This window comes from Falco punctatus (assembly GCF_963210335.1).
Source record: "Falco punctatus genome assembly, chromosome: 6".
NCBI classification, from domain to species: Eukaryota; Metazoa; Chordata; class Aves; order Falconiformes; family Falconidae; genus Falco; species Falco punctatus.
In genome coordinates, this window is record NC_137585.1 from 60,839,424 (window position 1) to 60,858,553 (window position 19,130).

The following is a 19,130-nucleotide window of genomic DNA, read 5'->3' on the forward strand; positions in this document are numbered from 1 at the left end:
TATTTATTTATAGATTCCCTATTCATTTCTACATGATTAAATCTCATAATATTGCTTTAAAAAAATGACAAATTGTAACTTTTTTTTTGTCTCCAACAGAAAAGGCAAATTAGGAATAAGTACCATTTAAAATGACTGCAAGTTGTGATGATAGCCTTTCTTTTTAACTAAAAAATCCTTTGAACAAATATTGACCTGATGATGTGAATATAACTCATGTGATTTGTCAGGTTGATCACTTTAGTTCCCTTCTTCTATTGTAGATATTTTGTTGGATGATGTCACTGATGGAGCACTCCACAAAGAAGGTCATAGCGTGAAAATTTTAGTCACTATAAACAAGGGCTATAGTCGAGCCAAGGTAAGTTCATCACCCAAAGGCCTAGACACAGAGTTATAACTCAGGTAAATCTTGCAATACAGTAGCTCAACTTGTTTCAGTATTTTCACCCAGGAACTGAAGGGAAATATCCTAAAGACAGCAACTCTTTTCTCTGTCATCCATGCTCAATACAGTTAGGCACTCTCCACAGACTAATATCATATGGCCTCCTTCTGCCTTTGTGGTGGCTCAGATATTACCAATTCTCAGTTTAATTAGTAGTAGGATGTTCTGGGACTTGCTATCTCCATTTAAAAGTCATTATAAATTAGATCTATGCCTTGGACCCCTTAGGGGGCAACTGTGGATATGATGCTAAGCTAATCAATTTGGAATTGCATTGTTGTGTTTTCGTGTTCTGTATTACAAAAAATTATAAATACATTGCATCTTTTATTTATATTCAGCTCTTTAAAAAAACAGATGCAATCAAAGAGCAGAGTAAGATGCTGTATTTCCTTCCTTATAGAGATGTGCCAAAGTATTTTCATCTATACCGATTTCAGATAGACTATTAACGAAGTTGTAACATCACATTCTAAAAAATATTCTTTTTCTTCATTGGGGAAATTATGAATCTTCATAGAAAACTGATTACCGCCATTTTTAGTCCAGTTTCAAAAAATCTCTGTTTGCAGGATCAAAAACCACATGCATATCTGATAGGGTCAATTGGAGTCAGCGGAAAAACAAAATGGGACGTTTTAGATGGTGTAATCAGACGTCTCTTTAAGGTAAGACACTGAAAAATTAGCTCAAGTATTAATTCAGTTTTATTTTTAACATAAGAAAAATTCTGTAGTTTGGGGGTTGTCTTGCCAAGTTTTTGTTTTGCTTTTTGACATACAGCTAACACCACTATTAAAGTATATTCTTAATGTTGCTGTTCTTTTTTCATGTTTGTAGGCAGTTCTCTATTGAATGTGACTGCAAGAATCTTCTTGTCAAGTGACTTCACCTGTACCAAAATATTTTCCAAACTGCTTTCATTCAATAACCGTTTTTATTTTTATGCCTTATGTTTTCATATAATTTCAGGAATATATTTTCCGAGTAGATCCGACTACTAGCCTGGGTTTAAGCTCTGACTGCATTGCTAGCTATTGTATAGGAGATGTAATTAGATCCCATAGCCTAGAAGTGCCTGAACTGCTGCCTTGTGGATATCTGGTCGGAGAGAACAATGTCATCACTGTGAACCTGAAAGGTAAAGCCCCAAGAATATTTTTGCAGATACTGGAGAGCTCTTCACTGCAGTCCACCATCCCTTCCTATTTTTTTCTTACACTTGACCTTTCTGTATTTTCTCTCCAGTTCAAGGAGAAAAAATGTATCTTATTTATCACATAAGCCCTCTGTGTGACATTGTACAATACCTAACACAGTGTGGCATTTTGAGGCAAATCTAAGAATATCTTGGTACTTCTCTGCCTGACTGCCAAATCACAGCAAAGTACAAATTTCTGAATAGTGGCAAAATTTCCAGCCCCAAACCAGATGATTAGGATGGAAAATATTTTTGCATTATCCAGTTCCACCGGAAAAATGTGATAAATTTCAAAAGCTGTAGGGATTTGCTACTGGAGGGGACAAATGCCTTCAAAAGAACAATATATACATTGATGTGACAACCAGTAACCCTTGTGGGCTGTCACTTTGACCTTTTTTTTTGTCATGTTTGCCTGTAGTGTTTGAAACATACATCTTTGCCTCACTGAGCCTTCTCTTCATGTTTACTTTTATTTCGTCTCTCCCACTCATCTTGTCCTACTACCATTGTTGAGTTTTTTGGCCCTGTGAAAGGATGTAAGCATTTCCACAGTAACAAAGCCCTTGGTATGAATTTGATTTAGGCAGAAGTATATTACCTCGCTTTGAGTGAGCATAACACTGATGCCATCAGGTGCTGCGCCAAACCTACACCTGCCTTAGCAAGGCTGAAGACAGGCTATTTTTCTTTTCTTTTGTTCCCAGGAGTGGAAGAAAACAGTTTGGACAGTTTTGTGTTTGACACGTTAATTCCTAAGCCAATTACCCAGCGGTACTTTAATTTACTGATGGAACATCACAGAATTATTCTGTCGGGACCCAGTGGCACAGGAAAGACCTATTTAGCTAACAGGCTGGCTGAATATATTATAACTAAATCTGGCAGAAAAAAAACTGAAGATGCAATTGCAACTTTTAATGTAGATCACAAGTCAAGCAAGGTAAGTTACAGCTGAAAAGATAAACTACTGCCCAATTTGTAGTGATGATGCAGTGTGGATCCTGTTAATTGGCATACTGTTTTGTTGCTCAGCACTTTTTCCTACAAGAATTCAGTCTCCAATTCCAGTGAGAAACAGGGACCAGAATTTTCTGTTCTAAACAAACCACCAAAGCACTATGAAGGAAGTCTGAATTTTCTTTCACTTGAGGAAACCCACTGTAAAGATGGATGCAGAGTCAAATTCCCATATAAATTGAATTCTTAGTGTCCCTGTAATTCCTTTGTCAGAAAGGTTGGATATATAGTAATACTACTTTAACTTGCTTTTTTTGTAGTGATAATAGCAGCCTATTGTTAGCAAAGATTTCAGAATGGGGATTTTGAATTACTGTCTTGGGTTCCGCTTCTTAATCAGCACCGGATTAATACACCTGCTGCCATGGTTGCTGGAGTGCATTGGTCAGGAAGCTGACCATACTAAAAATTGCCTCATGCCTCACATCACATTCACAGTGGTTTACATAGTTCAGATTATCAAGCTTCTAGCATGACTACTGTGCTAGCTACAGATAATACTATTGACTTGCTGTTCTGAATTGGGTATACACCTAACCTGGTACCCAGGGAAAAGAAAATGAAAGGTTTTGCCCAGAGCTTTCTGATTTGCACAAAACATAATGAATGTTAACGTAACATAAGAAGGAAGAACATACAGATCCCAAAGGGGCAAGAGGACCGTTCCCATAAAAAAGCCTCTTTTCACTGTCTTTATATAGAGGATTTGTGATGCCATTTGCTTTGGCAGGAGATGTATTTGTGTTTTATTGTTATAGCACATACATTTATAATGAAAACTGTCCCACAAAAGAGCTAGCCTTTGGATTTCTGGTAAATTGCTTCTTGTATGTGTTTTGGTTTTGTTTTTTCCTTTTCCTTTGTTTCTATTACAATTTATATAGAACTTTTGAGTTTGTAGTAAAAAAGAAAATAATAACATTGTCGAATACCAAGTGTGTTTGGATAATACAGATGGTGCTATTCCATGGAAGAAACCCATGATGTTCCCCTAGAGACACCTGATCATAAAAAGCCTAACCAAAATCTTTCTTAAAATAAAAAATATATTGCACGTTCCCATTAAAGAAGAAATGATTCTTCTATCCCTGATCCAGAAAGTAATAGAGCAATAGGAACTTTGTCCATAATACTGAGTATTCCCAACCTAGATACCTGTAGAGATACAGCTGTAAAACTTGACTAGGCCAGATATTCAGTGGCAACAAAGTGTTGAGAAAAATATGAAATGTTTTGATTATGGAAGGCTCTCTTTTACTCCAGCCTGAAGTGGCAGCCAGACAACTGACAGAAAAAAAGCATTTACACAACAAATTTTATTATGAGGTGTGATATAGTATCCCCAAAAGGTCAAACAGGTTTTCACTGAGAGTGCTGAAAGGGATATCTAATGGAGCAGTTTAATAAGGCTAGATAGTGTGATAACTGGGGAGGTAGGGGTGGGGTGGAGGGGTGATATATAAATGTAGCATTCATAAGAATGGCAGTCCAGCAATTAACGTATCTCAGTCCATTGGAAACGGCATATTTCATTGCAACCTATTTTCCTCTGGACAGAAGATATTTTATCAGCAGGTTTCTAAGGAATCTATCTACCAAATAGGAATGCGTATGCCTCGGTCACTTGCCTTACGTTTATTGCCTTTGTTTCCCCTAGCATGTGTCTTCAGTGTTGCCCTGTCTAAGAAGCAGGTCTTTCTGCATGTGCTGATCCAGCTGAATGATCCACAGTGGGGAAACTGTAGCAGCCTTTTTATCTTTATGAAAATCTTTTCCACTGAAATTACATCTATGGTTAATTGGGTTAATCTTTTCTTTTTTTGTTTTTTGTTTGTTTGGTTGGTTGTGTTTTGTTCGTTTTTTAAAAAAAATTTTGCTGAAGGATCTGCGACAATACCTAGCAAACCTAGCTGAGCAATGCAGTGCTGACAACAATGGTGCTGACCTCCCTGTGGTCATAATTCTTGATAACCTCCACCACATCAGTTCACTAAGTGACATCTTCAATGGTTTTCTCAACTGTAAATATAATAAATGGTAGGTAGTAGCTCTTCTCTCCCCTTTCACACACCTTTTGCAATTAAAACAGTAAAAGCTGTTTGTTATTTAACGTGTCCCAGTAGAAACTTAGACTGCCATGGGCTGTCAGCAAAGCCCTTATGTGCTTGAATAATTTTAACCCTCTTCAGCCAAGTATTTAGGTGTCTTCACTTATATGACTCTCATGCATCTCAGTGACATGTAGACGTACCACACAATTTAAGAATGTAATTAAATGACTGAATTAGGGTCTTACCCCTTTTTTCCCATCAGATCACACAAGCTCAATAATACCATGAGGACAGTTTATGGGAGAGTAAGAAGTGCACTTTATAATAGTGGAATTTGGAATATGTGTGAACCCGTGAACCATGCCAATGCAGAAGCAGCTGTGTATCTGGCGGACTTGCACTTCCTACAGTTTTCCTGTAGCAGTGCAGAAGTGCAAAGTTTGCTGGCCGTCATTTATTGCAAAACAAGAATAAAAATAACATTTTCTGGAACTTATACTGGCCTATAACATTGGCTATTTCTGCTGTAAAAGTGCCATCATAAATACTTCACTTCATAAAATCAATGCATGCTGTGTCTTACTCATGAGATTCACTGGCTTCTGAAATTAAAACTTAAGCCTACTGCAAAATTATGAGGTACATGAGGACAGCGTTGCCTCATTTATTTAGTTATTACAGAAGAGTACTAAGAAACTACAAATGTGCAGAAAGGGAAATCATACAAGAATAAACATCAAGAAAAGGGTGCCTCAAATATTTTAAATCTAATGCATCCAGAGACTTCTAGAATTGGTTTAGTGCAGATAGAATGTTCTCTGAATATCTGAATGGCTTCTCTCTCAGAAAAAAAAAAAAAACTACTATTTTTCTTTTTTCAGCCCCTATATTATTGGAACCATGAACCAAGGAGTTTCTTCTTCACCAAATCTGGAGCTGCATCACAATTTCAGGTACATTCACTCTGTATTTACTGTGGCCGTGTTTGTACAGCTCCCTGCTTCTCAGACAAGTTCTTCATTAAACATTGATCTTGTGTCTCATCACAGCAAAGTATTTTAGTTTCTCTGTCTCCCTGGTACCGGTGGGTCTCTGAATGGTGTTGGGGAATGGTGAAAGAAATACCTCCTGGCACCTCTAGCAAGTTGCTGAAGACAATTGCATTCTGGCATGCCATTTGCCTTCAGCGGTGTCTTGAATTCCTGCTGAAACCTGTAATGTTTGTGTTGTGACAGCGGACAATAATGTGATCTATTGGAACAGTTTTATACTTGGTGACTAATGAGACTCATAAGCCTATGACATTACCTTCATCTGTATGTTTAAGAGGAAATTATGTATTCGCTATTCATTGCTGCTTGACATTTATCCTTTCTACCCAGGTGGGTGCTGTGTGCTAATCACACAGAGCCTGTTAAAGGTTTCTTGGGCAGATATCTGAGAAGGAAACTGATTGAGACTGAAATAGAAAGGAATATACGCAATAATGAGCTCATCAAAATCATTGACTGGATCCCCAAAACATGGCATCATCTCAACAGCTTCCTAGAAACGCACAGTTCTTCAGATGTAACCATTGGTGAGTCCATTGGTGAAGTGGTTTGAAGTAAGGATGCAGGCTGAGCATTTTAGAGATTTGTGAAAGATATACTATGTTTTGAAAAGTTGTCATCTCTCAATGAGAAATACTAAATCAGTGTGGGGAATCTGTCTGGTTGCCAGTGAGATTGAAATGAAAATCGAAACTTTAATGAGAGCATATGTATTCCCTGGTATTGCTGCCTTGGTTACTAAAGACTTTCAAGTAAATGGTCATAATTTTAAAAAGTTAAATATACAAAAAAACAACCTCAGTAGCAAATTTCCTAAGCTTAATCTTTTTTCCCTGCTTTCACACTGCAGTATAATTACAGCGATAAAACCACTTGGACCTGAGGTCTTTTAGTAGAATAGCAAAGAAGACATCCTTTCACATACCTTTGCCCATAAAACTTGTAAGCGATCATCAGGCTCTAGATTTGAGGAAAGTGACAATAGTTAATTTTTAATAACAGGAGAATGATAGCTCCCTTATTATGGTCCTGTATTAGTATTCTATTCACTTGAGTTCACTCCAATGCTACTTTTTAAATTCTGTTAAGATTATTTTTAGTGTGTTCCCTAGTTCTACTTTTCTTAATACACAACTTGACTTCTTAGGTCCCCGCCTTTTCCTCCCTTGCCCTATGGATGTTGATGGCTCCAGAGTGTGGTTCACAGACCTCTGGAACTATTCCCTGGTGCCATATCTCCTGGAAGCTGTGAGAGAAGGACTGCAGGTATGTCATTTCTTTCCCAGCATTCTTTTTATATTTTTTTTTTTTTTTAGATTAGTTTCATAGGCTTTCTCCAAGCTACTTTAAACCAGTACATCCAAGTATGAATGCTGTTGCATCTGCAAGAAGAAAATCTGTGGAGGGGTTCTAAGAATCAGCCTTGAAGTCCTCTCGACCTGCCCTTACTCTGATGTATAATTTGGCTTTGCCTGCTCTGGTACTAGCATATGTTGTATTTTATGGAGAGGTTTTCTCCTCTGTGACTGCAGGAAGGTTCTTCTTTTTCCACTGTTTAAAGAGTTCACAGCAATGCTAAATGCAGCTCAGATTGCCTCCCTGAGTCAAGGAGCTCTTAGCCTATCCCTACAGGGAAAAGTTAATAGCCCTTACAGTAGTGCAAGAAAATAGCTTTGGTCTGTAATCCTCTCCCACCTACATACACATGTAGGCACACAGCCTTGTGGAGGAAAGCTTGTGAACAAGGATATTTTCACCATTTAGGAAAAAAATAAAAAACCATTGCCCTTATCTAGCCAGGTTGAGGTAATTTACTCTTTGGCCCTGCTGAACATGAAGGTTTGTCCCTTTTTGCCCTTACAGGTTGCAACCCTGCTTGTATTTTCTTATAGATTTATCTCTGCTTTTTTCTTCCTTTGTGTGGGCTAACGTTTCCTCCTGACTATAATTCTCATTTTGTGTAACAGTGCCATCAGATTGGAGTGCTTCAAAGTTCCCTCTATCCTATCTGCTCCAGAGCTAGGTGTTAGCAGTAGTTCCACTGATTGTTAATGAACTACTAATATTTCTTATACTTAAATAGAAAGAGGGCTACAGATAGATTTGCTGTAGAAAGCACTGTAAATTGTCCCATGTAGATTAAGATTTCAGACCATTCCACACATTCTAGGCAAACATAAATCTTGAAATTAATCCTTTCTTTCCCCAATATTTATTTGGCTTTCTCCCTTTCCCTTTTTCTTTTATGTGCTGCAATTTTATGTTCTCTGAATACATGTTTTGTGGAAAGGCAGTTTTTTGCCACACATGACACTGAAAGAATTTACTACGTAGTGCAGAGGGGATTGTTATAGGTAAATCAAAGAACAGTGTAAGCAACTGTGATTTCTTCATCACCTTGTACTGACATCATGACATATTGATGTGATGTAGGCTTAGAATCTTGCCTGTTGAATATCTCAGTTTCCTAAAACTGCTTATCTCTCTGGGAATTATAGACTGTTTATGCCTTGTGCAAAAACTGCCAAATGTGATAGAAAAGCCACAGTGAGATTAACAGCACTTGTTTAGACCAGCTATAAAAGTGCAGTGCTATTCTTCATGCTCATATTTTCCTAAGTATTACGGGGTACCTACTTAAATGAAAACTTCTTTTCTGAAGCAGAAGATGGCAGCATATAGAAGAAAATACGTTATTTCATGATCCATTCCAATCTTTAGTTGCTTTTTATGGCTTCCGTAGAATAACATCATTAATAACAAAGAGAAATCTTTTACAAGATACAATTAGATGTTCCTGGAACCAAGAACAGGGAGAAAATGCCTTTCTAGCCTGGTACTTTGCAAACTCACTTGTCAGACACAGGATTTACAAGCCTTGCTCCATATTCCAGAAGATTTAATTGTTGTTTGTGTCAGATGAGGGGAGGTGCTGCCTACAGCCTGGAGTTTAGCCTGCTACCTCCCTGAGAAACATTTCCTCTTGGTTTATTTAGGCAGATCCCTGTTACAGCAGCCTAACCTCAGCATAGGGCAGAAGGAATCTGAGAATCTGAGAATCTCTGTGCACAATACAGGGAATGTGCCTGCCTAACCTGGAGCTCTGGATTCAGCAAGTGCCTGGGAGCAGGTGTTGCAGTGATAAGCATGACTCATCTCTCTGGCTTTAACACTAAAATCCTTCACTGATTTACTCCCTTTAGGAGCGCAGCCCATCTAAATGCTCCATGAGTGTATGCCCTGCCAATATTATGCTGCTCCTTGGATTGCATGAGTCTGAGCTGCAAGAAATCACAGAAAGCCCTGGTGAATGGCTCCCCATCCCAATGTGTCATTGTCATAGCTAAAGGAAATCTGTAAAGCAGCAACCAAGGGGCTCTTGGTTAACGTGTTACCTGTGAACAGCGATGTGGACAAGGGTGCATTTTACTGAGGAAGCTACCAGACCTAAATTTACAGTATTCTCTGTCTTCCTTCCTCTGTGCTCCTTCTAGATTCATAAGTATTTTTGTGTTTCATAGCAGGGAAAAAATACCATTTGAAGATTTCTTCTCTTAACCTTATGAAAGATTTTAAACTTAAGGTGTAGACAGATGTCTGCTTCTGCATCCCATTTTACTAGGAGAAAAGAACAATCTGTACTGGCACTTCCTAATTCACTTCAAAAAAAATCCAATTAACTTGAATGTTTTAGATAGGTCTGAGTTAATTTCACCTATATGCCCTAAGCAAATTACCTAAAGGTCTCATTTCACATTGCATGAAGAACTTGTGGCTCCCACTGTTGCCTACAAGTATCACTAGTTATGGAGTGCTTTTCAACTCACAGCCACTCCACGTGTTGAAGGAGGATTAATGGAGATTAAGTTTTTTGAATGTGGTATCATATCCAAGTGCTGAGCACATCTGAAAGTAAACCACTTACTAAAATATTTTAGATTATTTTGATTACTTTTGTCTGCTGTTACAACTGGTACTGAAAACTCTGTAGGATACTTACCTGTGTTACATCCATCATACAGATGTACGGTAAGAGGGCACCCTGGGAAGATCCCTCCAAGTGGGTAGCTGATACCTATCCATGGAGCTCTGCATCTCTACAGCATGAGTGGCCGTCACTGCTTCAGTTAAGACCAGAAGATGTTGGTTATGAAGGTTATGCATCAGCAAAGGAAGGAACAACCTCAAAGCATGTTCCACAGACTGATACAGAAGGGGATCCCCTGGTAAGATTTAAACTTCAGGGAAAAGGCTTTCCAGTATGTACTTTACTGTTACACGTTAAATTGTACATTGTACAGTAAAAAACTACTGTGTACCTGTTCCAAAATGGGCTTTTAAAATTAATCCTATTACAATTTATTAAAAAGATTGAAAATAACAAGGAAAATCTAGCAGGAGGGCAGCTATCACCATCATGTTAATAATGTTTGGGTACCACTCTTCAGCAACTTATAATCCGTTTATTCTAAAAACACCTTTCTAGGTTGGGCAGTCCTTCCTGTACATTCTACAAATGAAGGACTGAGAAATTCACATTATCTAACTTGTCTATCATAGTGAATTTACTGGAAATGCAAATTAGACAGCCATCCTCCCATCCCTCAAAATATTTCAAAATAACTGAAGACAGGAATGCAAGTGTGGTGGCATTAAAAGATAAGAGGTTGATTTCCCTCAAGGCCATGTATTGTTTTATTTAAATATGATTCCAGACATTTGGGTTTACCATTGCCTCCTCTGATAATGGACTATTAAATTGCATATATTGAACCGCTGTTATTGTATAGTGCTTTCTCTATAGACTGCCTTTATCACAATTCAAAATATCATTTTAGAGAACTGTACTTCTGTAAAACAGACAGCCCTTGGAAAAGGGATTTTCTCAGATGAAAATGCATTTAATTTTTATCTGTGCTAAGAAAATGACTCCTATGCCTCAGTGAAGTGTTTGATATCCAAAACCAGACCTTGCACCCTGAAGAAGTATAGAAAATCAACTCGTTTGATCCTGTCTCCCAGTCCATAGGCTTTGGGGTGATCGTTTGACCTTGTGGTTTGGGCTGCCAGTGAGTGTACTGGCCAGGATTCCAGCATATATACATCCATCGTCTCCACTAAGGTGAAAATACTTGGGCAGCTCAAGCTCAGTGTCCCGTCACCCTCGCTCCCTGCGCACTGTGATCAGTGTCTGTATCTGACTAAGTATCTGAAGGTCGAAGTTTGTGAATGGAGGGCTTGCCTCTGCCTGCAGTGGAGCTCACAGGGAAACAGACACTGCACTTGTGGAAACAGGACATGTCACACCCAGTGCATGTATCCTGTATTCTCAAACATGGATGGATACCTATTAAACCTGCAGCAAAAGCTACCTGATAACATTAAAGAGTATTAAACGCTGTTCAGTGCCTAGAGGAAACTTTACAAGCTGTGCAGGTTGAAGCCATTGAGATGTAAGGATTCCTGAACAAACTGGAAAAAGGGGCTTCACACACAAACACACAAGAATACCTTTTTCTCTTTGGTTTTTCATTGCCTGCTTTTTTGTAATGGCATTATATTTGTTCCTTGAAAAACACTAAAGGAATGTCAACATTGCTTGCAGCCCTGATCGTGCTGGGAGAAGCAGATGTTTTATAAATAATATCCCGAGTGTTACACAGAGTTATGCGTCAAGTATCCAAGTAATTCTCAGGGGCTTAATGCTGCTCTTTGATGATTTTTCAGATGGGTTTCAGGTTCTAATAATCCCCAAATTATGTGGAGGCTCTCCTCTCCTTGGTAGGAGGATCTGTTGCTGCTCCCCTGCTGAGGTCAGCCTCTCAACAGCAGATGGGACTCTTCTGCAGCAGATGGCCTCAGTCCACCCTTCTCTCACTCCCTCCCCATCTCTCTCTTGTAGAGGGGGTATGTTAGTGTCATTGTTTTCAATTGTTTTTCCAATGAAGTGTGTCTATGCCATCCAAATATTATCTGGAAGCCTGACTGTCTCCAAATATGGGTCCAGATGTCCAGCTGAGATACAGTTTCCTTCCCCTGCCAGTGCTGCAGCTGCAGCCAGTCTCACCCTTGAATTAAAGAGAGTTATCAGACATCTCCATTGTATCCCTCTGGCTCTTTGGACCTTTAAACTTCTATTTAAAGACCAGGAGAGAATGAAAAGGGTGCCAAGGGGAGCCACTGACATCCTACCCTTTCAGAAATCCTTTTGTATGGTCCCCTCAGCTAGATACCAGCACACCTCATACAGCAAGGGAGCTTAATTAAATTTTAACATGGTCACTGCAGCGTTAAATGAGATGAGATTATGTAAACTTGCCTTCTTCTTTCAGATGAATATGCTAATGAGGCTTCAAGAGGCAGCCAACTATTCGAGTGCACAAAGCTGTGACAGTGATAGCACCAGCCACCATGATGACATTTTGGATTCATCCCTTGAATCAACCCTCTGAAAGGGACAAACCTTGGTGGAGGATTATGGTAAAATCTGTTTCCACTAGACCACTGCCAGTATTAATGCAGCACGCCGAGGTCCCTGAGTGAGCATGGTGTGTTGTAGGTAGGCAGGAGACCTAACTTGCAAAGTCAGGAAGAAAAATTGAAGTGGAAAGCTTGAATTAGTTTAATTTCAAGGCATTTCAATACCTATGGAGCCAAGTGAGACTCCGTTTGTCAACTGGAAAGGGCCCTAGACCAAGGGCATCTAAGCAGATTGCACACGTGTTAGCCAAACTGGAATATTTTTTTCCCCTTTTCCTCTTTCTCTCTCTCAGTCTCTCTCTGCCTCTGTTTCTCTGTACAAGTTTACACTGCAACTTCTTCTGGTTTTTTCCTTTAGTTTACCCTGAGAAGCTGCATGAACAATGCAGTCTTCTAATTCTCTTCTAACCTCTGTTGTGCCACATGGTGCTGGTCACAGGACTGCAGTGGTGTTTGTGTTGTACGCTACTGCCCATTCCAAAACAAGTCAGAGATGATGGTAGTAACTCAGAAAGCACAAACAGTATTGTGCAATCACCAGAAAACATGACTGTGATATGCTGGATAAGTGCCAATTTAATTCTAACTGCCATGGTCACGGTGATGCGCTCCATCAAGTTTTTAGTACACAATTCACAGATTTTATAAAGTTGTTTTTACCACAAAGGTCTTTTTTAACCACCTGCCCACTCCTTAACAACAATTTTATACCAATTATTAACCAACACTGATTAAAGGCTTTTTAGGGCTTCATTTGTTTGAGCCTTTTCAGTGAAAGAAGGAACATTTCTTATGGTGCTGTCTCACTGCCTTAAAAAACAGATTTCTAGAACAGTTTTACAGTTGGTTTAATTCCTAAACCATTGGTAATTTACACTGTTTTTTTCTTCATTTAATAATGAGAAAACATCAGTTAACACAGTAGCCTCATATCTGTATATCATGATTTTTTAAAGTAATGGATAGGAGAAAGAACAGTTGCTATATAATATTTTTATCTTGTGAATAGATTGCTCTGCCTACCCTCAGAAATACACAAGGAACCCAAACCCACTTCCACTGCCACCTAAATGCTGAGGAAATCGGCTTAAATCCATTTGGTCCCATGGAATGGAGTTTTTGGAGGATAGATGTTTTGAATTCTTATCCAGCAGAGCTGGATGCACTTGATGCAGCATGAGCACAAATATATGTTTTGGTTTTTTTTTTTCCTTTTTCTAGTTTTAGCATGTTGTTTTGATTGCTATTGTTGTACATGAAGAATTCAACATAAAAGAACACTGAAGCAGTGATGTCCACTGTGGAAGAGGAAGAGTTTATACTGTAAAAGTGGGTTGGTTTTGCACAGTCTACTGGGTGGGTATTGTAAATATTGGAGGAAAAAAAAAAAGAAAAAAGAAAAATAAAAAAAAAAGCCTTGCACAAATCAAATCAGAAACAAGCAAACAAACAAAATTGTATTTTATTCTGTTGGTGTTAAGAGATGTTTCACTTGCTGAGATTTCCTGTATGTTGCAAACAAATACAGAATGCAAACCTTAAAAGCTGTTATTACCTGGTGTGTTTGTACCGTACTTACAGTTGTTATGACTATGCAGGAGCTATCAATGCTACAGTCAGCACGTTTCAATATCTATATGAAGCCAATACATTTGGGGGTGGGGTGGGGTGGGGGGGAGAGAAAATCTGAAAATGTTTTAAGTGCGTACGTCACGGCAGGCTACAACCAGATTGCATCCAAACTGCTCAGAATAATCACAAACGCTCTTTTACCACAAGAGACGTTCGGTTAAAATAGGTGCACATGAACAAGAAGGTATCTAAGGGCTTTGGCATTGTGTAGACATGTACTGTACACCTCCAGGGATGTTACCTTCGGGATGTGTATTTGGTGCTATTAACTCCTTGTGGCCACCCTGTGGTCACTCGCTCTAAGACCAAGATTAACCAATGCAGTTTCCAAATGGCACTGAGCTGCATCGCTGAATCTAGAGGTTCCTACACGGTGCTATTGCCCTAATAACAACACTCTACTGATTTTATGCACGTAGGATTCAGTCAGACCAACATCACACCCCCCACGTCTGAGTCTGTTTCCGATGCAAAATGTCAGCGCATACATCTTACCTGACTTGACTAAAGGAAAGCTGCTCTTTCCTGTACCTGTGCTCTGAGCAAACCTGCAAATCGTTTCCTGCCATATTTAACACACAAACACACAATACTACATATACAAAACTTCCTGCAATACATCTCAGTGAGTCCACCTAGTTTACAACTCAGAAATTGTTTGTGAAACATTTGTCTGTACACATTTTATATTTTGTACATTTTTGATGTAACATATCATGTAAATAGACAGAAACAGTGAAATAAATCATCTGAAAAGTTTTGTAGTCTTTGTAAAGCCCTAATAATAAGTATTTGGTGTCATCGGACTTAACTGGATGATGTATTTTCTATTGGTTTATTGTTCCTCTAGCTTGTAAACCAGCTTGCGTATATTTTTTTTGCAGGTGTGCGCACTGTATCTGTCTAAATTATTACTTTGCCATTAAAGTGGAATTATTTATTGAAAACACAGTCTGGTGTTTTTGCAGTCAGGACCATTTAACGGTTAGATATTATTTCAAATATAAAAACATACAAACAAAATGGCAAACTGAAGGATGCGATTTTCTGTATTCAGCAGATCTGATCTCCGTAAAAACAAAATTAAGTACCGTTTCTAGTTCCAGGGATTCAGTATGATTTTTTAACGGCTGTTTTCATTGTGGGAACAGCTTGTGCAGTTCAGAAACAGCTTTACAGTCTCCCTGTTCTCAAGATTATCTTCAAATACAAGTTGGTTGATTTCAGTGGTGGTAAATCTGTACAAAACTGGTGCGTTATTTTTTGTTGCCTTATTTTCAAACTCGAAGGCCTTAGAGCTACTTCCTCAGCAGGTATACATCAATATGATTTAATAGAATTCAAAGAAAGAAATTAGAATTATGTCAGTCAGCTAATCACAGACTTTGAGGCCAGAAGAGATCATTATGATCCCGCAAGTTGTACCATCTCAGCTGTAAATCTCAGCAGCAGGTCTGTAATTTCTGAAATTGTCATATCCCTGGAAGGACCCTTAGACATAACAGTGCGGAGCAGAACATCCAGCACCTTGCTGTCATTATGGCTAATTATTCACTGGGTGGATTTGTTTTGTAAGGGCTTTATTTGCAGTTAGGTCTTAAATCTCTCTTTTCAAGAGAAAAATACCCCAAACTGTCTTTTGCTATGCCTTTTCTTCCTATACTAAAAACCCAACCACAATCAAAAACATATTTTACATTTAAGTAATAGTCTTCCTTGCTTTTGTTTTTGATAAGACGAGCAGCTTGCTCAGTCTTAGCTTTTCATGATAAGACATGCCGTTCAGACCTCCAACACAATTTTTGCAGGACCTTCTGACTACTTTTTGGTTTGTCGGTGTCCTTTCTGAAGTGTGGGTATGAGAACCGCACATGGCATTACTGTGGTGATTTTACTTTTGCTATAAACAGAACTAATAGCACCTTCCTACACCCGCTTCTTATTTTCCCTGCTTAGGCTTCAGAGCTGACATTCACTCTCTAATTGCATCATCCTACTGCAGGCTCATGTTCAGTTAATTATCTACCAAGACCCTGATTTCTTTTCATGTTGCATCATTTTGAAATACTTTGTCCAATCCTGTCTGTATAAACTATGCTCTTTGTTCCTCAGATGTATGACTGCAAATTTATCTGCATTAAAAGAGGATATTCAAATCAGCCCACCCTACCAAATGATTCAGATCATTCTCTACAACCAGTATCTGTCTAATTTATCACTCCACCAGCTTTCCTGACTTCAAAAATCTGCTAACCATCATCTTACTTTGTCTTCTAGTTTGTAGGTAAAGGTAGTAAGTAATGTTTTGTCAAGAACAGACTTCTGTAGAACCTGGTAGGACCCTCTGTGAAGGTTTCTGTTTTACAGCTACACTGTTGAGTTACTTACGTCATTGGTATATTTGTATTCCAGTTAACGTGGGTATGAATATTAGAATGTCATACAAAACCATGTGTGTATAATATTATAGGGAATATATGATGAGTTACATGGCTTCTCTACCACTGCAGGTCTCCAAGGGTGGATTAGATTAGTTTCTGTCAAAAATTACATATGTAGAGCTGATCTTACACAGAAGGGGGAATAGACTAGATGACTTTAGTGATCTCTGTGCAGCTTTCCTATAATTCAGTGCTGCAGTCTGCACATTATCCAGCTGCCACTACTTAAGGGAAAAGATAGGAAATTTAACTGTCAAACTCATTCTGTGCCTACTCACTCAGCATATCTGTTAGCCTTCATCTGGAGACCTGCCTAGAGAATGCCCAAGTTCCCAGGGCAGGAACAGGAAAGGGAGCAGGATAGTACAGCCTCAGAAAGAAAAGGGTTTTTAGCAAAGTACTTGGGACATTGCTCTTGCTTACAAGAACTCATTTTTTATACTATCATTAAATGCCACTGTGTTTCTCAGCATGCACTACTTTTTCTTGATAGCCAAATAATGTCACGCAAATTAAATGCTACTACTAAGTCTGGCAACGCAGGAGCTACAGATGCACTATCATGGGAGAAATATATTGCCGGGTAATAATACTAGTAGCAGAAAATAGAATCTGTCATGAAAGATAAATTAACTAAGACCCAGGCCATGTGACCTTGCCTTTTTACACTAAATTGCATTTACTGTTCTTTGTTCAATTGCAACCTTAAACAAATGTTGATAAATAGCAATGAGTGAGCACACTGAATGAAGTCCTGGTTTTAGTAATAAATTTCATAAATGAAATAATGTTTTGCCTTTGTCAGTGTATTTACTTGTGTAAGCAGTTTTTATTGAATCAGATTACATAATTTAGGAAACTAAAATGCATCTTGACAATTAAATGCCAAAGCTGAAAGAAAAGGCACCTGGTAACTGCTATGTAAGAAAATAAAGGATTTACATGGTGACGTGTAACCAGTGCTAATGGTTTTATCATGCCATAAATGGATGGCTCTGAAAGAACAAAGAAGCAAACAAAATACATGTCATCTGTATGACCAAGCCCCAAGGACTTAGTGAACCAAGTCATTTTAACTAGTGAACTCTATTTTAGCACTGATAATTCAATGCACCCTAAATATGTCCAGCTAATCCCGTGTTCTGCACTCTGCAAGTGCAATGAAAAGACATACGCAGACTGAAAAAGAAGATTCTTTAGTGCAGCTGTTAATGCAGGTAAGATGTTCCACTCAGGCGGGCCACATACAACAGAGAAAAGGCTTCTCGACAGCAGTCCCTGAGCTACCAGAAATAATTGGGTGGCAAAATGAGTAATTTAGCTCCATCATTTCCACACTCTTCATGTAACTATCATGATCTTTAGTGTAGCCTGTCCCTGCTTATCCAGGTCAACCTAATGGCATTGTATTGTACTGCCTCTTGATTGTGGTAGGGGAAGTCACACTAGAGGCAAAATCTTACACCTTAACTAAACTGACATTACAGACCAAATATATTTTTCATCTACAGGAAATAAATCTAAAGGCCAAGTAAGAAAAAACTTTATTTCCTATTAGTAATTGCTGTGGTTAATCTCATTATTACTTAATATCTTTGTATTATCGCTTTTGTAGTGCCAATGTGACTCAAACACTTAAGAAATATTTTTCTTGTAAAAAAAATATCATCTTTCCAAGTGCAAAATCTGAACTGCTTGTTTGAGAGCTGGTTAATACCTTGTTTCAGACTACCAGCCTATTTAACAGACTACATCCACACACAGTAAATTTCATTTCTAGCTTCAGGGTCTCTGATGTTAAAGAACATGTGTAATCTTACTACGCATTCCATGTAAGTGATGTTCCTTAATTTCTGGCCCGATTATAGTGTTAAGCATGTGAAGTGCCTTCCTGATTTAGACTTCAGTGCCTGCAATTCATTCTTCCATAAACCACTGTCTTTTAAGGATAAGGGTCAACTAACTGCTGCAAGATTCAGCTGAGCACTGTTTGTAAAAACTGCAGAATATTACACTGAAGAATTATAATTTAATGGTATGCTTATACACAGCATTCAGTAGGTTGCTATATTGCCTGGTGTAATGTTCTCTGAAGTTGAATAAAACCTTCATACTATGTTGCTAATCAGGATGGAGGGAGATCTCCTTTTCTGGAGTGGAGCAGCTGCTAGCAATAAAACCTAAGTACCTATTTGTAGCTGCAGGACAAGAGAGAGGTTCCTCTACCTGGGGGAAGATAGATAAGCTATAGCATATGTTACAGGGCATGCTGGAAGAAATCTTTCATACTGGGAAAATATTGGTATCATTTAGCTGTTACCATCCCTTGCTGTATACCAGAATCAGGTAATTTTTATAATCAGTCATAACATTATCTTAAGGTGTCAAGATATTTGAGGGGTTTCTGAACTATGCAGTAATGAAAATATAGGACTGAAACTCAGTATGAACCTTAGAACAAATATCTGTGCTTTAAAGGCTGTGTTATATTGAAACTTTCTGCCTAATGACCAGGGACAATACGGTAAGCAGAAATTACACCTACATTCACAGAAAGCTCCGTGCTTGCTGAAGAATGGCGAGTCTTGTTCTTGTCCTTCCTCTGGGGGAGCAGGATAAAAAGAAAATGGGGGTTTGGGTTCATTTGCCTATTCACATTCACAAAAAAATCCCATTGCTGCTGATTCTCTCCCTTCAGTTTTGTTAGCCGATCTGCTGAATATCAAACCACAGCTGGTCAAGAAGTTTCCAACTAACAAGCCGGTCTTTGATATTCTTTCGTGCATCATTTTGGCTTTAAGAGTA

General features: G+C 38.5%; 1 protein-coding gene across 10 annotated transcripts in view; it reads left to right on the forward strand.

Moving 5' to 3' along the window:
• The window catches only part of NAV3 (neuron navigator 3), a 494,512-nt gene that overhangs the window by 400,848 nt on the left and 74,534 nt on the right, over nt 1-19,130 (forward strand). For 8 of the 10 annotated variants that reach the window (XM_080392484.1, XM_080392485.1, XM_080392481.1 and 5 more), the window contains 10 exons: nt 264-361; nt 1,021-1,116; nt 1,421-1,589; nt 2,357-2,592; nt 4,552-4,706; nt 5,602-5,673; nt 6,103-6,299; nt 6,920-7,038; nt 9,795-9,998; nt 12,105-14,831. In XM_080392484.1, the coding sequence (XP_080248610.1) occupies nt 264-361; nt 1,021-1,116; nt 1,421-1,589; nt 2,357-2,592; nt 4,552-4,706; nt 5,602-5,673; nt 6,103-6,299; nt 6,920-7,038; nt 9,795-9,998; nt 12,105-12,224 (1,466 nt within the window). In that variant the 3' untranslated portion in view covers nt 12,225-14,831. Of the gene's footprint in view, nt 1-263; nt 362-1,020; nt 1,117-1,420; nt 1,590-2,356; nt 2,593-4,551; nt 4,707-5,601; nt 5,674-6,102; nt 6,300-6,919; nt 7,039-9,794; nt 9,999-12,104; nt 14,832-19,130 lie in introns of those variants that run through there. The other 2 variants (XM_080392479.1, XR_013928956.1) reach the window with 2 other exon arrangements.